We start from the raw sequence: 25,814 nt of genomic DNA, 5'->3' as shown, positions 1-25,814 counted from the left end.
AGTTGTTGTTTCATTAGCCACCAGACAAAAATAGTCTCTGGGCAACCGAATCAAATTACAGAGTTGCAAATATGGCAATCAATACCTTGGAAGGTGATGAACTCTCTTTCCTTGGAGATTTTTACGCAGAGGTTGGATGGCTATCTGTCATGGATGCTCTAGTTGAGATACCTGCAATGTAGGGAGTTGGACTAGATTTCTTTTTCAACTCTACAAATCTATGAAATCTGAAACACTAACAAAACAACCATCTCAAGAATCTCATCAGCAACAGAACAGTAGAAACATCAACAGCATATGGACCAAGCCAAGGTGAAGCCATCTGCCCGGGGAAAGAGGAAGGTTTAACCTGGTGTGAAAATGTGTTAGAAGTCAGCCATGGGTGGGCCTCACTTTGAAGAGCATTCCATGGTTGTGTCACTGAGCAAGAGGGAATTAAGCTGGATAGCTCAGTGGGTTAGAGCATGGTGCTGATAACACCAAGGTTGTAGGTTCGATCCTTGTATGGGACAGCTGCATATTCCTGTATTGCAAGGGATTGGATTAGATGACCCTCAACATCCCTTTCAACTCTATGATTCTAAGAGGTTCAGGCAAGAAATGTTCAAGGTCCGGTAGCCAGTTCCACATGCTACTGACTGTCAAAGCCGAAGCACTCTAGACCAAATCAGAGTAAAAAGAGGGAGTGTTGTGCTTCGATTCCGCACAGCACTGGTCTGGAAATACTATCCATGCTTCACAAGGCTGCTTAGCTCCAGCTGACCTACTTGCGCCTGTTCAAAAGCTGTGACTAAGCAAAGTGGCGGGTGGCACTCAAAGAAGCAGAGAAGCAACAAGCAGGCTGCCGGACTGGTTATACATGAACTTCTTGGTTTGGAATGAATGCACCTTTTGCTTTGCAAAGGATTCTACAGTATTTCTCTGAAGAGAAAGAAAGAGAAAGGGGGGGGGGGTGCAGTGATGAATCCCTTTTTCACCAGATTAAAAACTGGTTTTAGAAGAACCTCAGTGCAAATCTCACATGCTATTTACAGAAAGCATTTTCTGGCCTGCCTCTTCCCGCTCCCCAGACACTTTTAGAAAACCGCACAGCGCAATCCCAATGATAGAATCGCATGTACAGAACTATCTGCAAAGCATACTTAGAATCACAGAACTGCAGAGTTCGAAGGGACCACAAGCGTCATCGAAACCAACCCCCTGCAATGCAGAAATCTTTTGTCCAATCTGGGGCTTGAACCCACAACCCTCAGATTAAGAGTTTTATACTTTACCAACTGAGCTATTCTCATAAAAAGCTGCCTAAATAGAAATGTTTTGCCTCATCTAGTTGAGCCAAGGAGAAACACAGTCAGTCTTAACTGCATCCTCACACATTTATCTTGCTTTCCCCTCACTGTCAAGCTCCACAGTGGTACCTCTGGTTGCGAACGGGATCCGTTCCGGAGGCCCATTAGCAACATGAAAAGAATGCAACCCGCAGCGGTACGTTTGCGCATGCGCGGGTTGCGATTTGCTGCTTATGCGCATGCCGAGCACCGAAACCCGGAAGTAACCCTTTCCGGTATTTCCGGGTCGCAGCAGGATGTAACCTGAAAGAACGTAACATGAAGTGGACGTAACATGAGGTACGATTGTATCTGTAAGATACTTTTAAAGCACTATCATGCCACTTTAAACAGTCACAGCTTCCCCCAAAGAATAATGGGAGGTGTCGTTTGTTAAGGGTCCTGAGACCTGTTACGAGACCCCTATTCCCCCTCACAGAGAAGAGTGGTTTAATCATCAATCAGTGGCGTAGCGTGGGTTGTCAGCACCCGGGGCAAGGCAAGTAATTTGCGCCCCCTAACCCGCACGCCTGGCACCTCCCCTCCACAGTGGGCGGCGACCCGGCGGCTCGGATCAGATTCGCACAGCCAGCACAGCAGTGAGAGAGAGTGAGTGAGCCAGGTAGGGGCAGAGAGCTGCAAGTGTGAGCGCGCCCCCCCAGATGTTGCGCCCGGTGCGGCCAGCCCCCCCTGCACCCCCCACGCTACACCACTGTCATCAATCCCCATTTGTGGAGAACTCCTGAGAACTGTAGTTCTGTGAGGGGAAGCGGAGGTTCCTAATAACTCTCTTCGTCCTTAACAAACTACAGTTCCCACAATTCTTTGTGGGAAGCCATGGCAGCTTACCAGGGGCAGGGGACAACTTGGGAGAAAGTGTTTCAGGTAGAAACATGGAGGTGGCAAAAAAAGGGAGAAAACTGCTTGGGCAGAGAGTTTAAGTAATCCACTTAGAAGAATTTCCTCAGTAGAATAACTAGAAAGCTGGTCATTCTCAGGGGCCATTGAATGAAACCAAACGTTGGGCGATTCAAGAGAGGCAACAGGAAGCATTTCCTCTCTCACACACACAGAGTTAAGTTATGGAATTTCCTACCACAAAATGTAGGGGATCAATTCTGGTGGCTTTGAAAAGCAGCTAGACAAATTTGTGGAGGATAATAAGGCCATCCATGGCTACTAAGTTGGATGGCTATGTTCTGCCTCCATTGTTGGAGATGAGGAGAAAGAGAGCGCTGATATCCTGCTTGTGGGTTGGACATAACGCTGAACCCAGACCAAAGACTTCTGGTGCAACTTCTCCCAGGGAAAAGATGGAGCTGGAACAAGTGGACACCAACTCTGTCCTCCAGCTCCAGGACAGAGCAAAGAGCTCCCTACCATTTCAAGATGGATTGGTGAGAGGAGGAAGGGCCAAAAACCCAAATAAATAATGGCCACAGCACAAATCTTGGCTTTGCCTAGGCCTGAGGCACAGAAACACAGGAAGCTGCCTTATAACGAGTCAGACCACTGGCTCAACTACCTCAGTACTGTCAATTCTGACTGTCAGTGGCTCTCCAGGGTTTCAGACAAGAGCTATGGCCCTTCCCTATATTTCCACAAACAACTCCATCTTCTCCTTTGCCCCTGCAGCTGCCAATAAAAAAGGTAGAGGACCCCTGACAGTTAAGTCCAGTCGTGAACAACTCTGGGGTTGCGGTGCTCATCTTGCTTTACTGGCCGAAGGAGCCGATGTTTGTCCACAGACAGTTTTTCCGGGTCATGTGGCCAACATGACTAAACCGCTTCTGGAGAACCCAGAGCAGCACATGGAAACGCCGTTTACTAGGCCACCTCAAAACAGAAATAAAAACAAGTTGCAGAGTCATATAGTGCCGAACCCTGTTGAGACTCTCAGCTTTCACTAAGAAAAGAACACAAGTTTCTATCCCTCGTGATGTTCGACAACACTTAGACATCCTGAAGGTGACTACAGTTTCATAATATAACTTCATCCCAAAGCGGATAAGTTTTCCCCACATTCAAATCCAACGCAAGATTTCAAGGTGCTGAATTGTGGGTTTGACCTTCTTACTTGGAAGGAAATATTATCCAGTGATACAGGAAGTGACCATTCCCAACAGCCTGGCAGCAGCTCTGTTAACATAATTTGCTTTAACGATGCACAACACAGACAAATTAGAGCTGCTTTTTCCAGCTCACAGATGGTTGCCAGTATACCCATGGTGCTGGGAGGCACACGGAAAGCAGTTCATTAAATAATAGAATCCAGCGAAAAGTCCTTAGATTACACTTCTACAACCCCACTTCAAAAAACAACAACTGCGAGAGGTTCACAGAGACCACTGCATTTCCCAATATTAAAGTTCAATCTTGCTTTAGCTAATGTGCCTTTTGAGGACAGCTCTTCAAAAGCTGACACCAGCCTTGGGAAATTTTCCTTCCATGATTAGAAGCCAGTGCTGAACGCCTACTCAGAAATAATCATATCCTAGGAAGAGGCCAAGCAGAACAGGAAATGTATTTTCCATGAGAACTTTGCCTACCTTCTTGACTCCTTTCCGCAGCCGCCTGATGATTTTATGCATGGTGGCACTCTTAGTCAGGGCTGCTGATGCATCTTTCCAGACTGACCACGCCATTTATATTCAGCACCTCCTTCCTTGGAGAGAGGTGGCCCTTGGCTGAGTGAGCTCCACCCCATCCACACAGCCAATAGGCTTACCTGTGGAGCACAGGAGGCTGCCTTCTACTGAGGCAGACCATTTGGGCCATCCAGCTCCATAATGCCTACACTGACTGGCAGGAACACTCCAGCTATTATAATGTTGTACTGTTTTAGTGTTGTTAGCTGCCCTGAGCCTGGCTTCGGCTGGGGAGGACGGGATATAAATAAAATTTATTATTATTATTATTATTATTTCAGGCAGGGCTCTCTCCCGGACCCAACCTAGAGATGCTCAGAAATGAACCCAGGACTTTCTGCTGACAAAGCGAGCGCTCCAAGCTGCAGCCATTCCCAATATTAGTACAGTGGTACCTCAGATTACGTGCTCTGGTCTGGCGTGCTCTGGTCCATGGGATCACAAAGAGTCGGACACGACTAAACGACAACACCTCAGATTACAGATGCTTCAGGTTACAGACTCCACTAACCCAGAAATAGTACCTCGGGTTAAGAACTTTGCTTCAGGATGAGAACAGAAACCCTAAGTCTCGACTGTGTGTGGTGGATGCTGGGTTGCAGCCGAAGGAGTCCGTAGGAACCTGGTTGCCATTTTAAGAGAGACTTGGAGCGTACAGTGGTACCTCGGGTTACATACGCTTCAGGTTACAGACGCTTCAGGTTACAGACTCCGCTAACCCAGAAATAGTACCACGGATTAAGAACTTTGCTTCAGGAGGAGAACAGAAATCGCGTGGCGGCAGCGGGAGGCCCCATTAGCTAAAGTGGTACCTCAGGTTAAGAACAGTTTCAGGTTAAGAATGGACCTCTGGAACGAATTAAGTTCTTAACCCGAGGTACCACTGTACCATTATCTCTTCATATTTATACCCAGACAGTCCATGTCAACACTTTTATGGCCACTGCCTTTTCTACCCAGAAGTGGGGGGAGGGGAGACTTTACTAGGGTCCAGAGAGGGTCTCCTTGTGAGCCGGAGGTGCGACAGGGCTTTGCTGAGGCTCTTCAGCCTCCTGGCTAACAGCTGATGCGCAGGAAAGCCGTGACTCAGCTGAGCAAGCCCCCACAATGATCCGGTTCACATGAACCAGAGGCACAAGGGGGGGGCTTAATTTAGTAGCTCAGCTGAGGCTCGGAAGGCTCCCCTTGCCTCTTCTGAGCAACCCCCCCCCCAAGCCTGAAGAGATCCTCTTTGAGCCAGGGTGGATAAAAATCAATTATTTTTATTTTTTATTTATTTATTTTTAATCGGATTTTTAAAATTCAAATCGGATATTTAAATTTAAATTGGATTTTTAAAATAAAATGCTTTTGGAGGAAAACATCTTTCTAAAGATAGTTTTCTATTTAAGTTACATTATTGTCCAAAGGCCTATTCATCAAGAAATAAGGATTTGTTTTAAGTTTTTGATGTGTGCTAAAATTCAGCCTAAGTTTTTTTTTTTTAATCAAAAATTACGGATTTGGTTATAATATTAGAAATACATAGACAGATGATTATGAAATTATTGTGAGAGTTAATAAGTTAACTTTTTATATTTGAACAACTTTCCTGCTGTATTTTAATGGAAGGAGAAACATCAATCATTTCCTTAATAACAATTTAAACAATTTATTTAACTAAAGCAATAACATTATAGCATATGTATCCATGTTTGTTAACTGATGTGATTAAACTTAAAAAAAAAAAAACTTAGACTGAGTTTTAGCACACATGAAAAATCCTTATTTCCTGATAAGTAGCCTTTGAACTATAATGTAACTTAAATAGGAAACTATATTTAGAAACATTTTCCCTCCAAAAGCATTTTATTTTAAAAATCGGATTTAAATCAAAAAATCCGATTTAAATTTAAATTAAAAAATCGGATTTAATTTTTTTAAAAATCGGATTTAAATAAAAAAAATCTGATTATTATTTTTTTAAAAAAAAAAATCATCCCTGTAACATTTGAACCAGCATAGCCAAGGGGAGTTTCCTCCCCTATACTCTCTCTTGTACACAAGGCTGGCTACAGGCAGCATTTATTTATTTACAGCTGTCACTTTCCTGACAGGAGGAAATCCTTAGCTGTAATTCAAGACAGAAGCAATGCAGCAAATCCCTGGAGTCCCATAATGCCTGCCTCTCACTTCTGTCGCAGCGTATTTCATTGATGTCACACAAGGTGGTAATGCATTCTACGCATGTACTGGGAACACTCTCTACATCTTATTTTCAACTCCTGTCACAAGTGGTTTCTGGAATCTGCATCACAGCAGCACTGAAGTCGCTGGGTTGGTTTTTTTTTTAAGTTAGTAGCTGGGGGTTTTTATTTAGTATTTCAATATTTATATTCCAGTTCTGCAAATGGGTTTTGAAAAGGTTGTGATTATACACATTCTATGGAACCATTTGCCTTGTCATCCCTTGAGATCAGTGGTTTATAAACAGCGGTGTATGAACTCCACGTTCAGGTGGTCCGTGGAAAGGTTGCAAAACAGTCAAAAATATCCTTAATTGGCCCTGTATCTGACTGAAGTCCCTACCCCACCCCCCAACTATAGAGATATAGGCTATTTTCACTAGGGCTGGAATTATCCAACAGGCTAACAGGCCTCTGGTCCAAGGCCCATAATCTTCATAATATTGCACTAGTGCAGTCTGCAAATTTTTCTTTAAAAATTTATCCATAGAGCTTCTGCCCAGAAGCCTGGGCCTGTGACTTTCATGATAATGGCGCTGCTTTTGGACTTCATGACAGCCCTGAAGGAAAAAGTTGTTAAAGTGTGAGGTATTTATTATGTGCTTTGACACATAGAATTTAAAAATCAATCTATTATGTGGCCTGTTGGGTTCCCCAGCTGTTTCTGAGTGGTCCACATTTGCAAAGAATGCTGAGAACCATTGCTTTGGGACAGGGAAGAACTGTACATTAGAGATCTTGGAAATAGATGTCCCTGTAAAACGAATATATTTTAAAACATTAAAATAAATAAATAAATAAATTCCACTCTCTACACTGGCTTACAAATCCGTTCACAATTACAATTTACAAATGGGCAAAGGTTCTAGTCCCAGGCCTCTCGACCATTATTCCACTGCAGTTCTACCCGATTTTCAAAACTAGCAGTTGGGAAAGAAAACAACTGTATTATCTGAACGATTTTTGCAAAGATGGATGACCACTTACCATTAATAAAATGCAAATTAAGTTGGGAAATGTTCAAATATCATGCTTGCTTCGTGTCCCCTCAAAAATCTGGCTCCTCTGGCATGCCCCACACTATGACCCTGGCACCCCAAAATGCAGCAGACTAACTTTTGGGGACACTTATAGAAGCCAGCCATGCAAACTGTTAAGTTGTGGGTGAACATATCAGACGACACAGCAATTCTTCAAACAGCTCTTGTTTATTCAGAGGCCAGAACAGAACTGAACTGAAGAGCTCAGTCAGCCTGCTTATATAGAGCTCCAGAACAACATAACTGTAGCAACTTTCTAAAACTATCCAATCACTGAACGTTACTTTCGATCCTTCATTTGCATACAAACTATCCAATCACTGAACGTCACTTTCGATCCTTCATTTGCATAACTATCTACAGTATCCCCCTACTGGACCAGGGTGAGAACTTTAGTACATAACACAAACGTTTTAACCCAATAAAGCTTCTGTTCACACAGACAAGCAGGTGTCTAGGATGTGTTATAAGACCTGAAATATAGGAAATGCTGAAACTGAAATGGCACATCTTACTTCGGTCTCAATAAGTAGCTAGCCCCCCTGCCCAAATCACTCACAGGGATTAGAAAGTTGTTGGAATACTTCCGCAGTCAAGTCAGAAAACCAAAGTTTGGGACTTTAAAGTAGTTCAGGTAAAGTAGAGGTGTGGTTTAATGCATATAAAAAGTGGAGAGAACGTCCCAGGAGAGAACGTCCCAACCATGTTTTATTTGTTATGTCCAACTCTGGTTTACGTAGATAAGGTATTTGATCACACCTAAGCAGACTTGAGGGATGTGGGTGGCGCTGTGGGTTAAACCACTGAGCTTGGACTTGCTGATCAGAAGGTTGGCGGTTCGAATCCCTGCGGCAGGGTGAGCTCCCGTTGTTCAGTCCCGGTTCCTGCCAACCTAGCAGTTCGAAAGCACATCAAAGTGCAAGTAGATAAATAGGTACCACTCCGGCGGGAAGGTAAACGGCGTTTCCGTGCGCTCCTCTGGTTCGCCGGAAGCGGCTTAGTCATGCTGGCCACATGACCCGGAACTTGAGCTATTTATAGGCCAAAGCATTTTTTAGGAAAGCGAAAGCTTCATCCATCTGGGATGACCTCACTAATGCTTTTTGTAAACATTGCAAGTGGCTTGGGGAAGAGTTGAGTCGGTCCCTGCTCCTGGCAGGATAATTCTTACCTCAGATGCACTTATTTGACACACGAGCCGAAGCAAAAAATCAATAGCCGAGGTTTGCTTATCCTATGATAGCTGTATAAACGCCTTTCCCAAGGGAGAAATGGGAGGGAATATGTTATCAGCGAACAAGAGAGCATCAAGTCTAATGGACTCAAAGCTTGAATCTATTTACCAGGGAGTGGGGTGCAGGAAAAGCACAGGCCTAAAAGACTTAAGCGATTTGTTCAATTGCAATGGGTGATCGGAAAAGATCTTCGGAAAAGATATTCCAAGTTATGATGCCGCAAGAGCAGAGAGGAGATTAGAGAGAGACTTGTAGAACAAGCACATTTAGTCAACAACAACCATGTGGCTTAGTATTCCTTGGTGTAACCCTGGTAGCAACATGCTCTTCTACACACATAATTATGAGATTATTGTGAGGCCTACACCAGCCGTGGCAAACCTGGCGCTCTCCAGGTGTTCTGGACTACAGCTGGGGCTGATGGGAGCTGTAGTCCAAAACACCAAAAGGAAGAAGAGGAGGAGGAGGAGGAGGAGAAGGAGGAGGAGGAGGAGTTTGGATTTGATATCCCGCTTTATCACTACCTGAAGGAGTCTCAAAGGGGCTAACATTCTCCTTTCCCTTCCTCCCCCACAACAAATACTCTCTGAGGTGAGTGGGGATGAGAGACTTCAGAGAAGTATGACTAGCACAAGTCACCCAGCAGCTGAATGTGGAGGAGCGGAGACGCGAACCTGGTTCACCAGATTACGAGACTACAATGGTACCTCGGGTCAATTACTTAACTCGTTCAGGAGGTCCATTCTTAACCTGAAACTGTTCTTAACCTGAAGCACCACTTTAGCTAATGGGGCCTCCTGCTGCCACCACGCTGCCGGAGCACGATTTCTGTTCTTATCCTGAAGCAAAGTTCTTAACCTAGGTACTATTTCTAGGTTAGCAGAGTCTGTAACCTGAAACGTCTGTAACCTGAAGCGTATGTAACCCAAGGTACCACTGTACCGCTCTTAACCACTACACCACACTGGCATAGCTGTCAACGTTTTCCTTTTTATAAGGGAAATTCCCTTATTCCGAATAGGATTCCTCGCATGAAATGGGAAAAATTGACAGATATGCCTAGAGGGCAAGAGTTTGACCAAGGCTAGTGAAGCCCAACAGCAACATGCTTTCCTATGCACACAACTATGGGAGGCAGGCCAACACTATTTCCAAGGGTCTTTTTAGGCACAGTGCTGCCTATGGCAGACATTTTTCTTCCTTGACTGGGGAAGAAGAGGAAGAGAGAGCCACAGGCATATATATATATATATTTTAAAAACCTTGCTTCTCTCAGCCTTCTTTCATGGGTCACTCATATGCCAGCCCTCCCAAGAACCTCTTGACACAGTAAAAGTAAAGGTAAAGGTACCCCTGCCCATACGGGCCAGTCTTGACAGACTCTGGGGTTGTGCGCCCATCTCACTTAAGAGGCCAGGGGCCAGCGCTGTCCGGAGACACTTCCGGGTCACGTGGCTAGCGTGACATCGCTGCTCTGGCGAGCCAGAGCCGCACACGGAAACGCCGTTTACCTTCCCGCTGGTAAGCGGTCCCTATTTATCTACTTGCACCCGGAGGTGCTTTCGAACTGCTAGGTTGGCAGGCGCTGGGACCGAGCAGCGGGAGCGCACCCCGCCGCAGGGATTCGAACCGCCGACCTTTCGATCGGCAAGCCCTAGGCGCTGAGGCTTCAACCCACAGCGCCACCTGCGACACAGACCGTCCTCCAAATCTCTCCTCCTGGCAAGATGAGTGCCAAGCAGCCTAGGCTAACCTGCCTTTCATAAATGCTTCTCACACCTGCCTCTTCAGGAGGGTAGGGATTCCTCACCTGCTTGGCCCTCCCACAGATCACTTGAATGGGGAAACTGGCAAGGTGAGTCTGCCCTCTGGTGTCCTTCCAGCAAGGCTTCGCTGCATCGCCAGGCCAAAATTCTGCCCAGGAATCCCTGAACACCATCCTGTCTCTGCGGCTCCCTCCAGAGTTCAGCTTGCACCAGTTAACACTCACTGGCCAATGGTCTCCTCTTTACAAACAGCACCACCAGGAAATTTTGGGTAGAGCTCAGTGGCTGCAGAAGGTCCCATGCTCAGTTTCCAGGGATCTCCAGACAGGGATGGGAGAGAGAAGAGGCCTGTCTGAAATCCTGGAGAGATGCTGTTGGTCAGTGCAGAGGATACATTACTAAATGCACCTCTGGCATAACTTCCTATGTTCCTAACTCTTTTGCGTTGGTCTCTGCCCTCCTTTCCAGCAGCTCAGAAGCACCATCCCTGCCAGCGTCGGAGACATTTCCCTGACGTTTCAAATGAAGATTTGTTTTGTACTATGCAAACCAATGTTCCAGAGAAACAACAAATGGCGCTGTATTCATTACGTCAACCCTCTCTTGTCACACAGGTTCGGGAAAGGAAAACATCTCTCGGCAATCACCAAGCCACCCGGAAGGAAGTCGTAGACTTGCCAACAATAAAAACACTGCAATAAAAAAGGAACGAACTTGGCTTTTTTCACTTTCTGGCAATTTCTTGCTATTATAGGGACTAAAGCCACCCAGACACACACCTAACCTAACTGGCATACAACAGGTGGCACTTTAAACTTCTTGTGCAATATCTGGTACCAAGTTGCCGACATGCACCATTTGGGAAACTAAGCGCAGAGATATTTTAAAAGTGTGCAGTTGACATCCGCAGCAATTTATCCAATAACACACACACCCTAAAAAACAACTCAAAAATCAAAGTCACACGGCATATACAGTGGTACCTCTGGTTGCAAACAGGATCCGTTCCGGAGGCCCGTTCACAACATGAAAAGAGCGCAATTCGCAGTGGCGTGTCTGCGCACGTGCAGGTTGCAATTTGCCGCTTCTGCGCATGAGCGTGACGTCATTTGCGCTTCTGCGCATGTGCGAGCGGCGAAACCCAGAAGTAACCCTTTCCGATACTTCCGGGTCGCTGCGGGATGTAACCTGAAAGAACGCAACATGAAGCGGACGTAACATGAGGTATGACTGTACAAATATAATAGTTTTTTGAAAAGACTCTATAAGAAGCAGCATGACACAATGTCAATGCTTTTAGTCTTGGGTTATTTTTGGTTCTGGTTTTACTAATGGGATTACATTGGTCTTTATACAGTTTGTTTCTTTCCAGTGGCTCCACCAGAGATGAAAAACCGGGTATAACCATGTTATACACTAAAAGCCCAACTCACTAAGGAAACCCTTTGACTGGTACCTGAAAGGCACCAGGAAGAGAGACTTCAATAAAAAGGGTACAGGAAAACGTCACAAGCCCTCTCTTCAACAGAAATCCTCTTAACCTTTCCAGGCAGAAACATCTGGAGAAGAGTCTTTGAGGATGATCTCAGCTCCAAATTTATTCTGGAGAAGGCGCATCTACCAACCTTGGTTTGGGCTGCCCCAAACAGTATGGTTCATCACACAATTTTCCCCAAAATTCATATTTTTGTACAGATTCTTTGGTTGCAGAACTGCACAGCAAAATCCAGAGAAGCACAAATTGTGAAAGGTCGCTGTGTTTCAGTTTGCATATTGTTTTGGGAAGCGCATCTTGGGTAGGCTTGAATTAAAATGCGAACCAAATTTCTCCTCATGCCTACTATTTCTTCCCAGTTTACTGCTCTGGGCACATATCCATGTTGTACAACAAGGTAAAAGGTAAAGGGACCCCTGACCATTAGGTCCAGTCGTGGCCGACTCTGGGGTTGCGGCGCTCATCTCGCTTTATTGGCCAAGGGAGCCAGCGTACAGCTTCCGGGTCATGTGGCCAGCATGACTAAGCCGCTTCTGGCGAACCAGAGCAGCGCACAGAAACGCCGTTTACCTTCCCTTCGGAGTGGTACCTATTTATCTACTTGCACTTTGATGTGCTTTCAAACTACTAGGTTGGCAGGAGCAGGGACCGAGCAACGGGAGCTCACCCCGTCGTGGGAATCCAAACCACCGACCTTCTGATTGGCAAGTCCTAGGCTCTGTGGTTTAACCCACAGCGCCACCCGCGTACAACAAGGAGACTGGCCCTAATATGTGAGCCGCAAAGCTCTCGCAGCTTCAGTGTGTGTCCTTGGACATAGAAGCAGACATGAGTTTAATGTATTTACATTCCTCACATACTCAATCCCCCCCCCCCCCGCCCCAGTAAAATCACTTTCCTGGGATACGCCTATCTTAGAAAGAGGTACCTTTTGATGTTTTTGAAAGCGATCACAGAGTGAACACTTCCTTGCCTGGAGGCTTAAACAAGAAAGCAATTAACAATGCTAGTATTTCAAATAGTGTTGATGATCATGGAAACAAACCAGAGATTCAAGCAGGCAAAACCTTTACTGACTGTTTCCTAATATCATACCCTCCAATGCTCAGCAGAAGAAGGCAGGGCAATCCGTTTAAATGTTGCAAAGAGAAGGTTAAAAAAAAAAGGTAAAGGACCCCTGGACAGTTAAGTCCAGTCAAAGGCAACTAACTATGGGGTTCCAGTGCTCATCTTGCTTTTAGGCCGAGGGAGCCGGCGTTTGTCCACAGACAGCTTTCCGGGACATGTGGCCAGCAGGACTAAACCACTTCTGGCACAATGGAACACAGTGATGGAAACCAGAGAGCATGGAAACGCCGTTTACCTTCCCGCCACAGTGGTACCTATTTATCTACTTGCACTGGTGTGCTTTCAAACTGCTAGGTTGGCAGGAGCTGGGACAGAGCAACAGGAGCTCACCTGCAGGGATTCGAACTGCCAACCTTACAATCAGCAAGCCCAAGAGACTCAGTGGTTGAGACCACAGTGCCTCCCACTCATAAAGAAGAGGTTCACTGGATGGACAAAAGCAAGTCCAAGTGAAGGTTCTTAATAGCATCTTTGGCCAACAAATCCCCCCCCCCCAGATGGAGCACAAAGAGATGTGTATAATGTTGGCTATATACTAGACCTGTCATCGCGAGCCTCCTTGGTTGCATCCATCATTGCACATTTTGTGCCAGGCCACAAAGGCCTGGGTTTCTCAGAAAGCTTTTGGCAATAACCAGTTAACTGCCTTTGCTGCCTCCGTTTTGTCTTTTGCTTTTTCTTCTCTTTTAATCACGTTTTCAGTTTGTTTTACTTGTGTTCAGCCAGCATGGCCAACTCCCCTCTTTCCCTCCCCTCCAAAAAAAGTCTAGCACTCTAGATATTGGCACTAAATCACAATTCATAGCCTTCAGATTCTCTGCAATTTTAACCGGAAGCAGAATAGAGCCATTTCCAAAACTAGAGAGTGTATAAAAGGTCCCACTTTTTTTACAATGGCAAAGCAATTCTTCCTGCCGTGCTATAACTTAAAACATTTGGAGCCTGGGCCTGAAGTGTTTCCCATTAACCTTCTCCCTAGTCCTAGAGCAACTAGATGTTAGTTCAGGTCTCCTATACTTCTTCCTGACTGAGTAAGCATTGAACATGAGTAAGCTATAGTGGTCCAAGCTCACCTTGAGTAAACTCTTCAGCTCTTTCCACTGAATCATCAACTGTACCAATCACCTGGCGCAGGTGTTCAAAGGAACACTAGCCACTGTGAGATGACAAGTGCTGAACGGCTGAGCGTAACGCCTCTGTGTTATGATTTTGAAAGATCTTTGGTGGGTCATTAAGCAAAGGGCTCTCCAATTTCCCAGAGCATTTTCAGAACAACTTAGTGAGTTATGTGAAGCATTTTCTTGTTGATTCATTGCACAGAGGCAGCAAAGAATGACCTGTTGAGCCGGTCTTTTGTCTTCTTCTGCTTGGATCAATTTCCAGCAACTTAACAATCAGGCCAAGTCAACAGGAGTGAGGAACCGTTTCGCGATTACCAGCTCAACATTCAGCATTGCGGTGATCGGATTAGATATATGTGGTGGCTGCATTTATGGTGGGAGGGATTGTTCAAGGAAAACAGCAAGGTTGCTAAATGCCCCTAAAATAAAGCAGAATTCCCCCTCCCTCCTTTAATAGTCAGCTAAAGCTGAACATTTTCATTTAGCTTTATTATTATTAATCCTAACCAGGGCTTTTTTTCAGCCAGAACTAACCAGAACTCAGTTCTGGCACCTCTCAGGTAGGCACCATTGCCATTACTAGAGAACAAGGGAGGTGTTTAGGGTGAGTTCCGGCAACCTCTTTTTCTAGAAAAATAGCACTAATCCTAACTACTATTTCCAGAGGGTTGCAGGCATGTTAGGGACATCTGCATCTGCAGAAAGGGCCAGAAACTCTTTAAAGAAAGGGGAATTGCAGTGTGCTGCAAAACACATCCCATGCGTAGAGAAGGTTCCATGTTCAACCCAAAGCATTTCCAGAGGACCATAGCAGCCCTGCTGGGAAAAACTCTTTCCTGAAACTTTTTAGAGAGCTGCTCCCCTTTGGGGCAAACAATGGGACAGATGAGCCAATGGTCTAGATGTAAGGCGTGATCATGAGCTCAGCGGTCACCGCCCTTGAGAGCTTTTACCAGTTGGGAACAAAGAGCACTGGCCTAGATGAACCAATATGCCATGTTTTATAGGACAAGTTTATACAGCAGGCCCGTTTTATGTACTGAAGTTCTCACCCTGGGCCAGCAGGGGGATACTGTAGATAGTTCAAGTCCACATATGCAAATAAGGGATCGAAAGTGACGTTCACTGATTGGATAATTGCAGAAAGTTGTTACAGTTACGTTGTACTGAAGCTCTATATCAGCAGGCTGGCTGAACCCTTCAGTTCAGTTCTGCTCTGGCCTGTGAATAAACAAGAGCTGTTTGAAGAATCACTGTGTCGTCTGATAGGTTCACCCACAACTTAACAGCCCAGGTTCAATTGCTGGCATCTCAGGGACTAACGGGATCCCAGAAAGCAGGGCAAGTTAAGATCTCTGGGGAGTCATTGTCAGAAGAGACAACCCTGGACTAGATGGATTAATGGTCCGACTCAGACCTTTTGTTTGTACATAGTGCCTGATCAAGAAGAAGACGAAGACGAAGAAGAAGAAGAAGAGGAGGAGGAGGAGGAGGAGGAGTTCGGATTTGATATCCTGCTTTATCACTACCCAAAGGAGTCTCAAAGCAGCTAACATTCTCCTTTCCCTTCCTCCCCCACAACAAACACTCTGTGAGGTGAGTGAGGCTGAGAGACTTGAGAGAAGTGTGACTAGCCCAAGGTCACCCAGCAGCTGCTTATGGAGGAGTGGGGAAGCGAATCCAGTTCACCAGATTACGAGTCTACCGCTCTTAACCACTACACCACTGGTGGAATTGCAGCAAGACTCCTCTCACAGGCACGAAAAGCACATGTGTCAAGGTGTGTGTCTGTCTTCGTTGTCAAGTGGATGGGCAGCCCTGGAAGCAAACTTTTCAAAAGCTGGTCTGAACTTGTTCTGGATTGTTTTTGGTGCCTGCAGTGGTCAAAATGTCATCCTTTCAACAAGCCATCAATGATAAAAAGTGATTGGGGTTTCCTTGTCTCTTCTTGCTGCTCACCATTAAAACCAAGGCCAGGACTGGAAGGGACCAAACAAGCAATTTCTCTCACTGTTCTGAAAATGCAGAAAACCCTGCTTATTACAGCATATCGCTGCCTTTAGATGCAGGAGTTCAATGCGAGAGACGGGTAAGGAGAGATCTCGGAGGGGAAGAGGATGCAAGAAGAGAGAGATGAGCCCAGGTGAGAGCTGGGGGGGGGCACACTTTCATCTGTGGGGGATGAAAATTAAGATAGCTGGGTGGATAAAAATCAATGATTTAAAAAAAATTAAAATGGATTTTTAAAATTTTAATTGGATTTTTAAAACAAAATGCTTTTGGAGGAAAAATCTTTCTAAAGATAGTTTTCTATTTGAGTTACATTATAGTCCAAAGGCTATTCATCAAAAAATAAGGATTTTTCATGTGTGCTCAAACTCAGTCTATGTTTGTTTGTTTTAAAAACTGTTTAACCACATCAGTTAGCAAACACGGATACATATGCTATAATGTTATTGTTTTAGTTAAATAAATTGTTTAAATTGTTATTAAGGAAATGAGTGTTTTTCTCCTTCCAATAAAGTACAGCGGAAAAGTTGTCCAAATATAAACAGTTAACTTATCAAACCTCACAATAATGTCATAATTGTCGGTCTATGTATTTCTAATAGTAATTTTTGATATAACTGTAAAAACTACTCTGAAAATTTGTTATTCCAAAAATGAAACCTTCATCTGGTTGTAAATATTAAGATGATACCAGAAAGAATGAGTCTTTCTGTAAAAAAAAAAAGATTTACCGTAAATCAAGTCTTAATGACAAGTGATTTAAATCGTAATTTAAATCAAATCCACCCTGAGTGATGGGGGAGGATATTGTACTTTCTTTTTCTGTTTCTTCCTTCTGTAGTCTATTATCTTTATTTCCTGTGGATTAGTTTGTTTCTTTTATTATGCTGTAAAAACTTCAATAGTTTCCACCCCATAAAACCAGATGTAGGAGTCCAGGTAGATACACATCACTCTAACAGCAACCTGCTTAAATACTAGTAACTGTCCAGTTTATTTAATTATTACAGATGCTTATATCCTGCCTTTCACCCCAAAGTATGTATGTATATACTGTACACACACACACACACACACACACACCCCATACAAACAGTATCTCATTTAAAGCCACAGTGCATGGATCACAATATGAATCTCAATAATATAAATTCCATGGCAGCAGAAACCAAATAAAACACATTAACCCTCATTGTTACACTTCACCAACAAATCAAGCAGTATGGCTTTTCCTGCAGATATACAAAGAGAAGTCGGGTAGCCATGTGCCCCACATCGTAGGGGGCAGCCCTCTATTTGAAAGGCTCTGCAGTCCAAGACTATTTTAAAGATTTTTTTAAAAAAATCATAAGAAGAAAGAGGAGGGGCCATGGGGGGAAAAAGGAGAGCAGGGGTCTTGAAGTTGTCCATCAACAGCACTGGACAGCAGGCTGATGCAGCACACAGAAATTTGCATCTATGCACATATATTAGCATATGCAAATTTCATACCAATAAGCATCCTCTTGTGTGTTCCTTTTTGGCACTTCATATGCAGCCACGCTAAAGAGAAGCAAAGGACACTGTTGACATCAGGGGTCAGCTAACTTTTTCAGCAGGGGGCCAGTTCACTGTCCCTCAGACCTTGTGGGGGGCCGGACTATATTTTTTTTTGGGGGGGGGGAGAACAAATTCCTATGCCCCACAAATAACCCAGAGATGCATTTAAAATAAAAGGACATATTCTACTCATGTAAAAACACCAGGCAGGCCCCACAAATAACCCAGAGATGCATTTAAAATAAAAGGACACATTCGACTGATCTCATTTTTTGACAGAATTACAAGCCTGGTAGATGAAGGGAACGCAGTGGATGTAGCCTACCTTGATTTCAGCAAGGCATTTGACAAGGTGCCCCATTATATTCTTGTAAAGAAGCTGGTAAAATGCGGACTTGACTATGCTACCACTCAGTGGATTTGTAACTGGCTGACTGACCGAACCCAAAGGGTGCTCATCAATGGTTCCTCTTCATCCTGGAGAAGAGTGACTAGTGGGGTGCCACAGGGTTCTGTCTTGGGCCCGGTCTTATTCAACATCTTTATCAACGACTTGGATGATGGACTCAAGGGCATCCTGATCAAATTTGCAGATGACACCAGACTGGGAGGGGTGGCTAACACCCCAGAGGACAGGATCACACTTCAAAATGACCTTGACAGATTAGAGAACTGGGCCAAAACAAACAAGATGAATTTTAACAGGGAGAAATGTAAAGTATTGCACTTGGGCCCAAAAAATGAGAGGCACAAATACAAGATGGGTGACACCTGGCTTGAGAGCAGTACATGTGAAAAGGGATCTAGGCGTCTTGGTTGACCACAAACTTGACATGAGCCAACAGTGTGATGCGGCAGCTAAAAAAGCCAATGCAATTCTGGGCTGCATCAATAGGAGTATAGCATCTAGATCAAGGGAAGTAATAGTGCCACTGTATTCTGCTCTGGTCAGACCTCACCTGGAGTACTGTGTCCAGTTCTGGGCACCACAGTTCAAGAAGGACACTGACAAACTGGAACGTGTCCAGAGGAGGGCAACCAAAATGGTCAAAGGCCTGGAAACGATGCCTTATGAGGAACGGCTAAGAGAGCTGGGCATGTTTAGCCTGGAGAAGAGGAGGTTAAGGGGTGATATGATAGCCATGTTCAAATATATAAAAGGATGTCACATAGAAGAGGGAGAAAGGTTGTTTTCTGCTGCTCCAGAGAAGCGGACACGGAGCAATGGTTCCAAACTACAAGAAAGAAGATTCCACCTAAACATTAGGAAGAACTTCCTGACAGTAAGAGCTGTTCGACAGTGGAATTTGCTGCCAAGGAGTGTGGTGGAGTCTCCTTCTTTGGAGGTCTTTAAGCAGAGGCTTGACAACCATATGTCAGGAGTGCTCTGATGGTGTTTCCTGCTTGGCAGGGGGTTGGACTCGATGGCCCTTGTGGTCTCTTCCATCTCTATGATTCTATGATTCTATGATTCTATGACTCATGTTGATTCCCGGACCGTCCGCAGGCCGGATTTAGAAGGTGATTGGGCCAGATCCGGCACCCGGGCCTTAATTTGCCTACCCATGGTTTTACACACAGAGTTGGAATGCCCAGAAGAAAGAATCAGCTTCTAGACTCTTCATTCTGTTGGTTTAATTCCCTTCACAAAGAAAACTCCTCCTGAACATCAACATGCAAAGTCACCCACTCCAACAGAAAAAAGATGGAGAGCTTACTACATGTCTATGCAATTGATCATGCCTACAATTTCATATTCTCCAATTGGAGAACAGCCTCTACTAAAGGCGTTGTGGATTTTGAAGAAGCACGAATGTAGGATGAAAGCTAAGAGGATGGCACGTTTGGCAAATCCTCATCAGGATCAACTCCCCCCCCCCCTAAACCTATATCCTCGCTGTGGAAGGATGTGAGGATCCAGAATTGGCCTCCACAGTCACCTGCAGACACACTGTTAAGGCCATATTCATGGAAAACAATCTTACTTGGCCAAGAAATGCTTTAGAAGAGCAGCAGTGGTCCTCAAAATCTCAGTCAGAACAGTCCCCATTTGTTTCAGTAAGGTTTATTCTAGCAGGACACTGTTTCCAGCAAAATTGTATCCAGTCCGCATAAGCCTAGGGCATGATTAAGGTACATATAATAGCTTAGATGAGACTGATAAGCACTTTGCATGTCTGCACTTTGCAGCTACTGCTATCGTTAGCTCATTAATGGTTCCACCCTAAAGGATAATGCAATGTTTAACAGACTTTGCTTGCAGAAAAGAATTTCTCAACACTAGTGCTTAAAATTAAGAAAAGGAAATGTTATGTACTGAGTTGAATAGGATCCAAACTGCAGCAGTCTGATTGGTCCTAGAACAATAGGATCCAAAAGGCAGCAGTCTGATTGGTCCTAGAACAATAGGATTCAGAATGCAGCAGTCTGATTGGTCCTAGAACAATGCAGCAGTATGATTGGTTGGCAGGAACTACCCAATCATGCTCCAGATAGAAGTGAATCCACAACCTGATTGGCTTACAGTAGAATTCCGGAATTAGCTATTCATGTGCAGCCCATTGTGTAAATAATGTATATAAAGCAGATACTTTGAGGGGACATTCATTCATTCCTCCTCACCACTATGAGCTGAATAAAGAGCATGAAATCACTTTGCGACTCTGAGTATATTTCACTGGCGACGAAGGTGGGATCCCGCTGAGCTGACTGCCACACACAGCACTGCAGCACTGCCACCTGCCGCACCGTTGCCTCGCACCGTGTATCCAGGCTTCAGCTCCGGGACACAAGGAACTCAGAATGGCAACCGACAGCAGCTTCACACCGTTCAACCCAGCATCTGGAGACTGGGAAGCGTACGCCTCCCGTTTCACCTTCCTCCTAGAAGCCAAAGGGGTCACTGATGAAGAAGACGCCAAGAAGAGGGCAATATTCTTCGTCTGCGGAGAGGAGACGTTTGAAATCGCCCGGGCTCTCCTTGTGCCTGAAGATGTTGCTACTGTTCCATACAAAACAATAATGGAACAGCTGAAGGGGCACTTTTCGCCACAGCCCTCAGTGGTGGCTCGTCAAAATGCCTTCTACACAAAGCGGCAAGCCCCTGGGGAAACCATAACTGGGTTTGTGACCTCTCTCCGCCAAGCCGCCCGGTTCTGCAACTTCTCAGAGCTGGAGAACATGCTTCGTGACCGCCTCGTCGGTGGCCTGAAGGATGAGAAGCTGCAACGACGCCTCTACGCTAAGAAGGACCTAACGTTCCAGGTCGCTCTGGAGGAGGCCCTGGCAACGGAAGCTGCCGAGAGGTCGACGCAAGAGGCACGGCCGAGCCAGCCGTCCCAACCGAGGGTCCACCACAAAGACCTCACCGACGACTCAGGATCCAACAGGGAGGAGGTGCACCGAGTACAGCAGCGCACTCAAGCAGCCCACATACCACAGCTGCCTCGATGAGAAGGAGGGAACTGCGCTAGCTGCGGAGAAAGTCACGAGAGGAGGACCTGCCTTTTCCGCAACTCAGAGTGCAGGCAGTGCAGAAAATTGGGACACATCACCCGGGTGTGTTGGGCTCGGCCCACCCGACGCCAGGCATCAGATGACCAATCCAAGAGCCCCAGGTCCCGGGGCCCAACGCACCAAGGCAACTCGACAGAGCTCACGGACTTCCAGGTATACCAGTTGCCCCACCCCAACGTAGAGAAAATTTATGTAGAGGTAGATAGAGGGGGCCCCATGCCGCATGGAGCTTGACACGGGTTCAACTCTATCCATAATCTCGGCAAGGACCTTAAGGAAACTGTGTCCTACTGGGGGTCCCAAACTCAGGCCGGCCCCATTCACCCTCCGGGACTTCCAGAAACGTAAGGTCCCCACAATGGGGGTGGGGACCTTCAGGGTGCAATACCAAGGGCGGTCGCGGCAACTGGACTTGCTTGTGGTCAAGGGCCCCTACATTAGCTTACTGGGATTGGCATGGTTTGGACCACTGGGGCTAGCCGTCACCGGGGTGAACCACACTAGCTTACAAGTGGACGTGGACGCCATATGCAAGGAATTTCCGGGGGTTTTCGATGGGAAATTGGGACAGTATACGGGCCCCCCCATTGCTCTACAGCTTGACCCCGCAGTACGACCAGTCAGGCTCAAGGCCCGCCGGGTCCCGTTCGCCCTGAAACCCCGTATAGACGAGGAATTGGACCGGCTCGTGGAGCAAGGAGTGCTGGAGCCGGTGCCTAATGCCCCCTGGGAAACCCCAATCGTCACACCCGTCAAGCCTAATGGTTCGGTCCGCATCTGCGCAGACTACAAATGTACCATAAACAAGGCCCTCACGGCCCATGCATACCCAGTGCCAGTGGTCAGCCATGTTCTTGCCACCCTGGCTGGGTCGAAAATTTTTGGCAAGCTGGACTTGGCCCAAGCATATCAACAGCTGCCAGTAGATGAGGCCACAGCAGAGGCACAGACGACTGTGACGCACAGAGGAGCATTCAGGGTAAAGCGGCTGCAATTCGGTGTCAGTGTGGCACCAGGCATATTCCAGAATCTAATGGACTCGCTCCTTAAAGGGATTCCTGGCGTCACCCCCTTCTTCGATGATGTGTTGATTGCCGGGCCCACACCAGAGGAGTTTGAGGACCGCCTCCGCACCGTTCTGCACCGTTTCCAGACGGCGGGTCTCAAGGTGAAGCGGGAAAAATGTCTACTAGGAGTGCCTCAGGTGGACTTTCTGGGATTTATGGTGGACGCAGAAGGGGTCCACCCAACTGGGGACAAGGTACGGGCCATTTGTGATGCCCCAGCGCCCAAGAACAAGACTGAACTTCAGGCCTTCTTGGGACTATTGAACTTTTACCATTCCTTCCTTCCCCACAAGGCGGCGGTAGCGGAGCCCCTACACAGACTCCTGGACAAGCGGGCCCCTTGGGTGTGGGGCCAGCGCCAGGAGGCCGCATTCCAGGCAGTCAAGGACTTGCTTGTCTCAAACTCGGTCTTGGCACACTTCGATGAGAGGCTGCCGGTGGTGCTAGCATGCGACGCCTCGCCCTATGGAATTGGCGCTGTCCTGGGACACCAACTCCCGGATGGAAGAGAGGTACCAGTGGCATACTTTTCCCAGACACTCAACGCAACCGAGCGGAACTACTCGCAAATCGACAAGGAGGGGCTGGCAATCGTGAAGGGAGTAAAAAAGTTCCATGATTTCTTGTACGGGCGGCCCTTCACCGTGGTGACTGACCACAAGCCGTTGCTTGGCTTGTTTGCCCCTGAAAAGCAGACCCCCCCAAGTGCTGTCTCCTCGCGTCCTCAGGTGGTCAATTTTCCTTGCCAGCTACCAGTATGCACTGATTCACCGTCCGGGGAAGGCGATGGGCCATGCGGACGCCCTCAGCAGGCTACCACTACTGGAAACAGGCCCCGACCCAGCACCTGCACAAGAGGTTATGAGCCTGGAGCTGCTTCCCGACCGCCCCATTCAGGCACAAGAAGTTGCACACCATTCCAAGAAAGATAGGGTCATCTCCCAGGTCCTGGACTGGGTGTGGAGGGGATGGCCCAGCAGCAGCCCTGGGCCAGAATTCGCCGGCTACACAACCCGCAAACATGAACTGTCGGCCCACAAGGGGTGCCTGTTATGGGGAAGCAGGGTCGTTGTTCCCCAGCCCCTCAGCAAAAGGGTCCTCACAGCCCTACACGAGACACACCCAGGGGTAGTAAGAATGAAGGCCCTTGCCAGGAGTTATGTGTGGTGGCCGGGGATCGACGGAGAGATAGAGGCCTGGGTCAAACACTGCCAGGCCTGCCAAGAATCCCGCCCAGATCCCCCATGGGCCCCAGTCCAGTCCTGGGAGTCCGCCCGAGCACCATGGTCACGCCTGCATGTGGACTTCGCTGGCCCCTTTCAGGGGAAAACATTCTTCATAGTGGTGGACTCCTACACCAAATGGCTGGAAGTCGCACTGGTACCGTCCACTTCTACGTCCGCAGCCATCCGGGTACTACGCAGGCTGTTGGCAACCCACGGGCTCCCTGACACTCTCGTCTCAGACAACGGGACTGCATTTACGTCAGGAGAATTCCAAACCTTCACAGCGCAGAACGCCATCCGCCACATTCGTTCGGCACCATTCCACCCTGCCACCAATGGCCAAGCAGAACGCATGGTGCGGACCACCAAGGACACCCTTCGCCGCATGACGCAAGGGGATTGGGAGTACTGCCTTGCCACATTCCTTCTAGCACAGCACAGCACCCCCAGCTCAACGACTGGCCGGAGCCCCGCTGAACTACTAATGGGTCGGCGCCTTGCAATCAGATTGGACCGCCTTCACCCCGATAGAGCCCAGGATGAGGCAGTGGTGGGGGAAGGCAAGAACCCCCGGACCTTTGAGGCTCAGGACCCAGTGTACGCAAAGAATTTTGGGGCAGGCCCAGCATGGGTACCGGCCACAGTCACCAGGGTCACTGGCCCCGTGTCGTATGAGGTGCTAACGGATGGGGGGCAATGCTGGCACCGCCACTGCGACCAGATACGGCGACGATTCCCAGGAGAAAACCAGGAGGAAGAAAGGGCAGAGGAGTCCCAAGGGAACAGAGGGGCAGTGAGGCCCATAGAGCACGAGAGGCCAGGAGGAGAGGCAGAATCAGTAAATATAGAGAGGACCTGCGAGGCCGAAAGGACACTGGAACCAGAACCACGACTGAGCGAGCCGGTTGCGCCAGACCAAACAGCCCCATCACAGCCAGCATCCTTGGAACATGAGCCAGAACCTGAACCCCGGACCAGGGAACACCCCAGGCCGCAACGCACACGTAGGCCGCCGGCGTACCTCGAGGACTATGAATGTGACCTCCCGGGCAGGACTGGAACTTAGAGGGGAGGGGTGTTATGTACTGAGTTGAATAGGATCCAAACTGCAGCAGTCTGATTGGTCCTAGAACAATAGGATCCAAAAGGCAGCAGTCTGATTGGTCCTAGAACAATGGGATTCAGAATGCAGCAGTCTGATTGGTCCTAGAACAATGCAGCAGTATGATTGGTTGGCAGGAACTACCCAATCATGCTCCAGATAGAAGTGAATCCACAACCTGATTGGCTTACAGTAGAATTCCAGAAGTAGCCAATCATGTGCAGCCCATTGTGTAAATAATGTATATAAAGCAGATACTTTGAGGGAACATTCATTCATTCCTCCTCACCACTATGAGCTGAATAAAGAGCATGAAATCACTTTGTGACTCTGAGTATATTTCAGGAAAGATGCAAAAGATATCAGGAATATCATTAAGTTGCTTCTGCCAAGCTTGGCATAATCAGTTTAAGAAGCATCCGGAAAAATCAGCAAATGCAAATCAATTGCCCATAGCACCTCCCTTTCCTTCTGCCAACCACTTTTTCATTCACATAATTGTGGTGGTTCAACTGTGGAGCCCGGAGTCCTTATCCTCAAACCATTCTTTGAAAGGATGTGGTGACTATTTATTACATGTAATTCCTGTTAAGTGTTTGTTAGGATGCTAGAGGCTAAGCAATCTTGAATGCACGAGTTAGAAACGTAGGGCTGAGATATAACAGGCAGCCACACACCAAGAGTGTGACGTGGTCATTATTTTAACCAGACATTGCACGCTTGTACAAACAGGTACAAATACACAGTAAAACTGCCACCAGTAGCCATTGGGTGAACAAAAACTATTATTTAAATCATGGCTAGATTCTCATGATTGCAACATGCCAAAGTATAATTTAGCCCATAGTGAATTATCTTGTTTTGCTTTGTTCATAGATGTCAGATCTAAATTAAAATATCCTAGATCACATCCATACCAGATATTTGTAGCACTCTTATGCTACTTTAACAGCCATGGCTTACCCTAAGGAATCCTGGGATCTGTAGTTTGTTAAGGGCACTGACCTCACAGAGCTACAATTGCCAGCAACCCTACTAGACTACATTTCCCATAATTCTCCATGACTTGTTAAAGCGGTATAACAGTGCTTCAAATGCATGATGTAGTAGGTGATCATAGAATATATGTATCTCTATAAAGCCTTGGTTAATTTACTAAAGTAAGTATTTTCCTAAAACCATCTTACTTGCATTTCAAAGAGTGGAAAAGAGCCATGCATAAACCCAGTACAGCCAAAGCCCAATTAAAAAGTTTAATTACACATTTGCTATGCAGACACCTGGCACTCCAGGATAAAGCATTTGAAAGCTGATGGAAAACAAATACCCAACCCCTTGTAGTTTCTTTGGATCCATCCTTGCCTGGTG

At 46.6% G+C, this 25,814-nt stretch overlaps 1 protein-coding gene across 3 annotated transcripts in view; it reads right to left on the bottom strand.

Annotated features, from left to right (window-relative positions):
• The window catches only part of MYO5B (myosin VB), a 320,955-nt gene that overhangs the window by 286,754 nt on the left and 8,387 nt on the right, over nucleotides 1-25,814 (bottom strand). For 2 of the 3 annotated variants that reach the window (XM_079994668.1, XM_079994669.1), the window contains exon 1: nucleotides 3,878-3,953. The exons of the other annotated variant lie outside the window; for it this stretch is intronic. In XM_079994668.1, coding sequence (XP_079850794.1) covers nucleotides 3,878-3,919 — 42 coding nt within the window. In that variant the 5' untranslated portion in view covers nucleotides 3,920-3,953. Of the gene's footprint in view, nucleotides 1-3,877; nucleotides 3,954-25,814 lie in introns of those variants that run through there. 3 annotated transcript variants of the gene reach the window in all.

Source organism: Podarcis cretensis (assembly GCF_951804945.1).
Source record: "Podarcis cretensis genome assembly, chromosome: 11".
Classification (NCBI taxonomy): Eukaryota; Metazoa; Chordata; class Lepidosauria; order Squamata; family Lacertidae; genus Podarcis; species Podarcis cretensis.
Note: the sequence above shows the minus strand (reverse complement) of the source record. Positions and strands in the feature narration are given on the sequence as shown.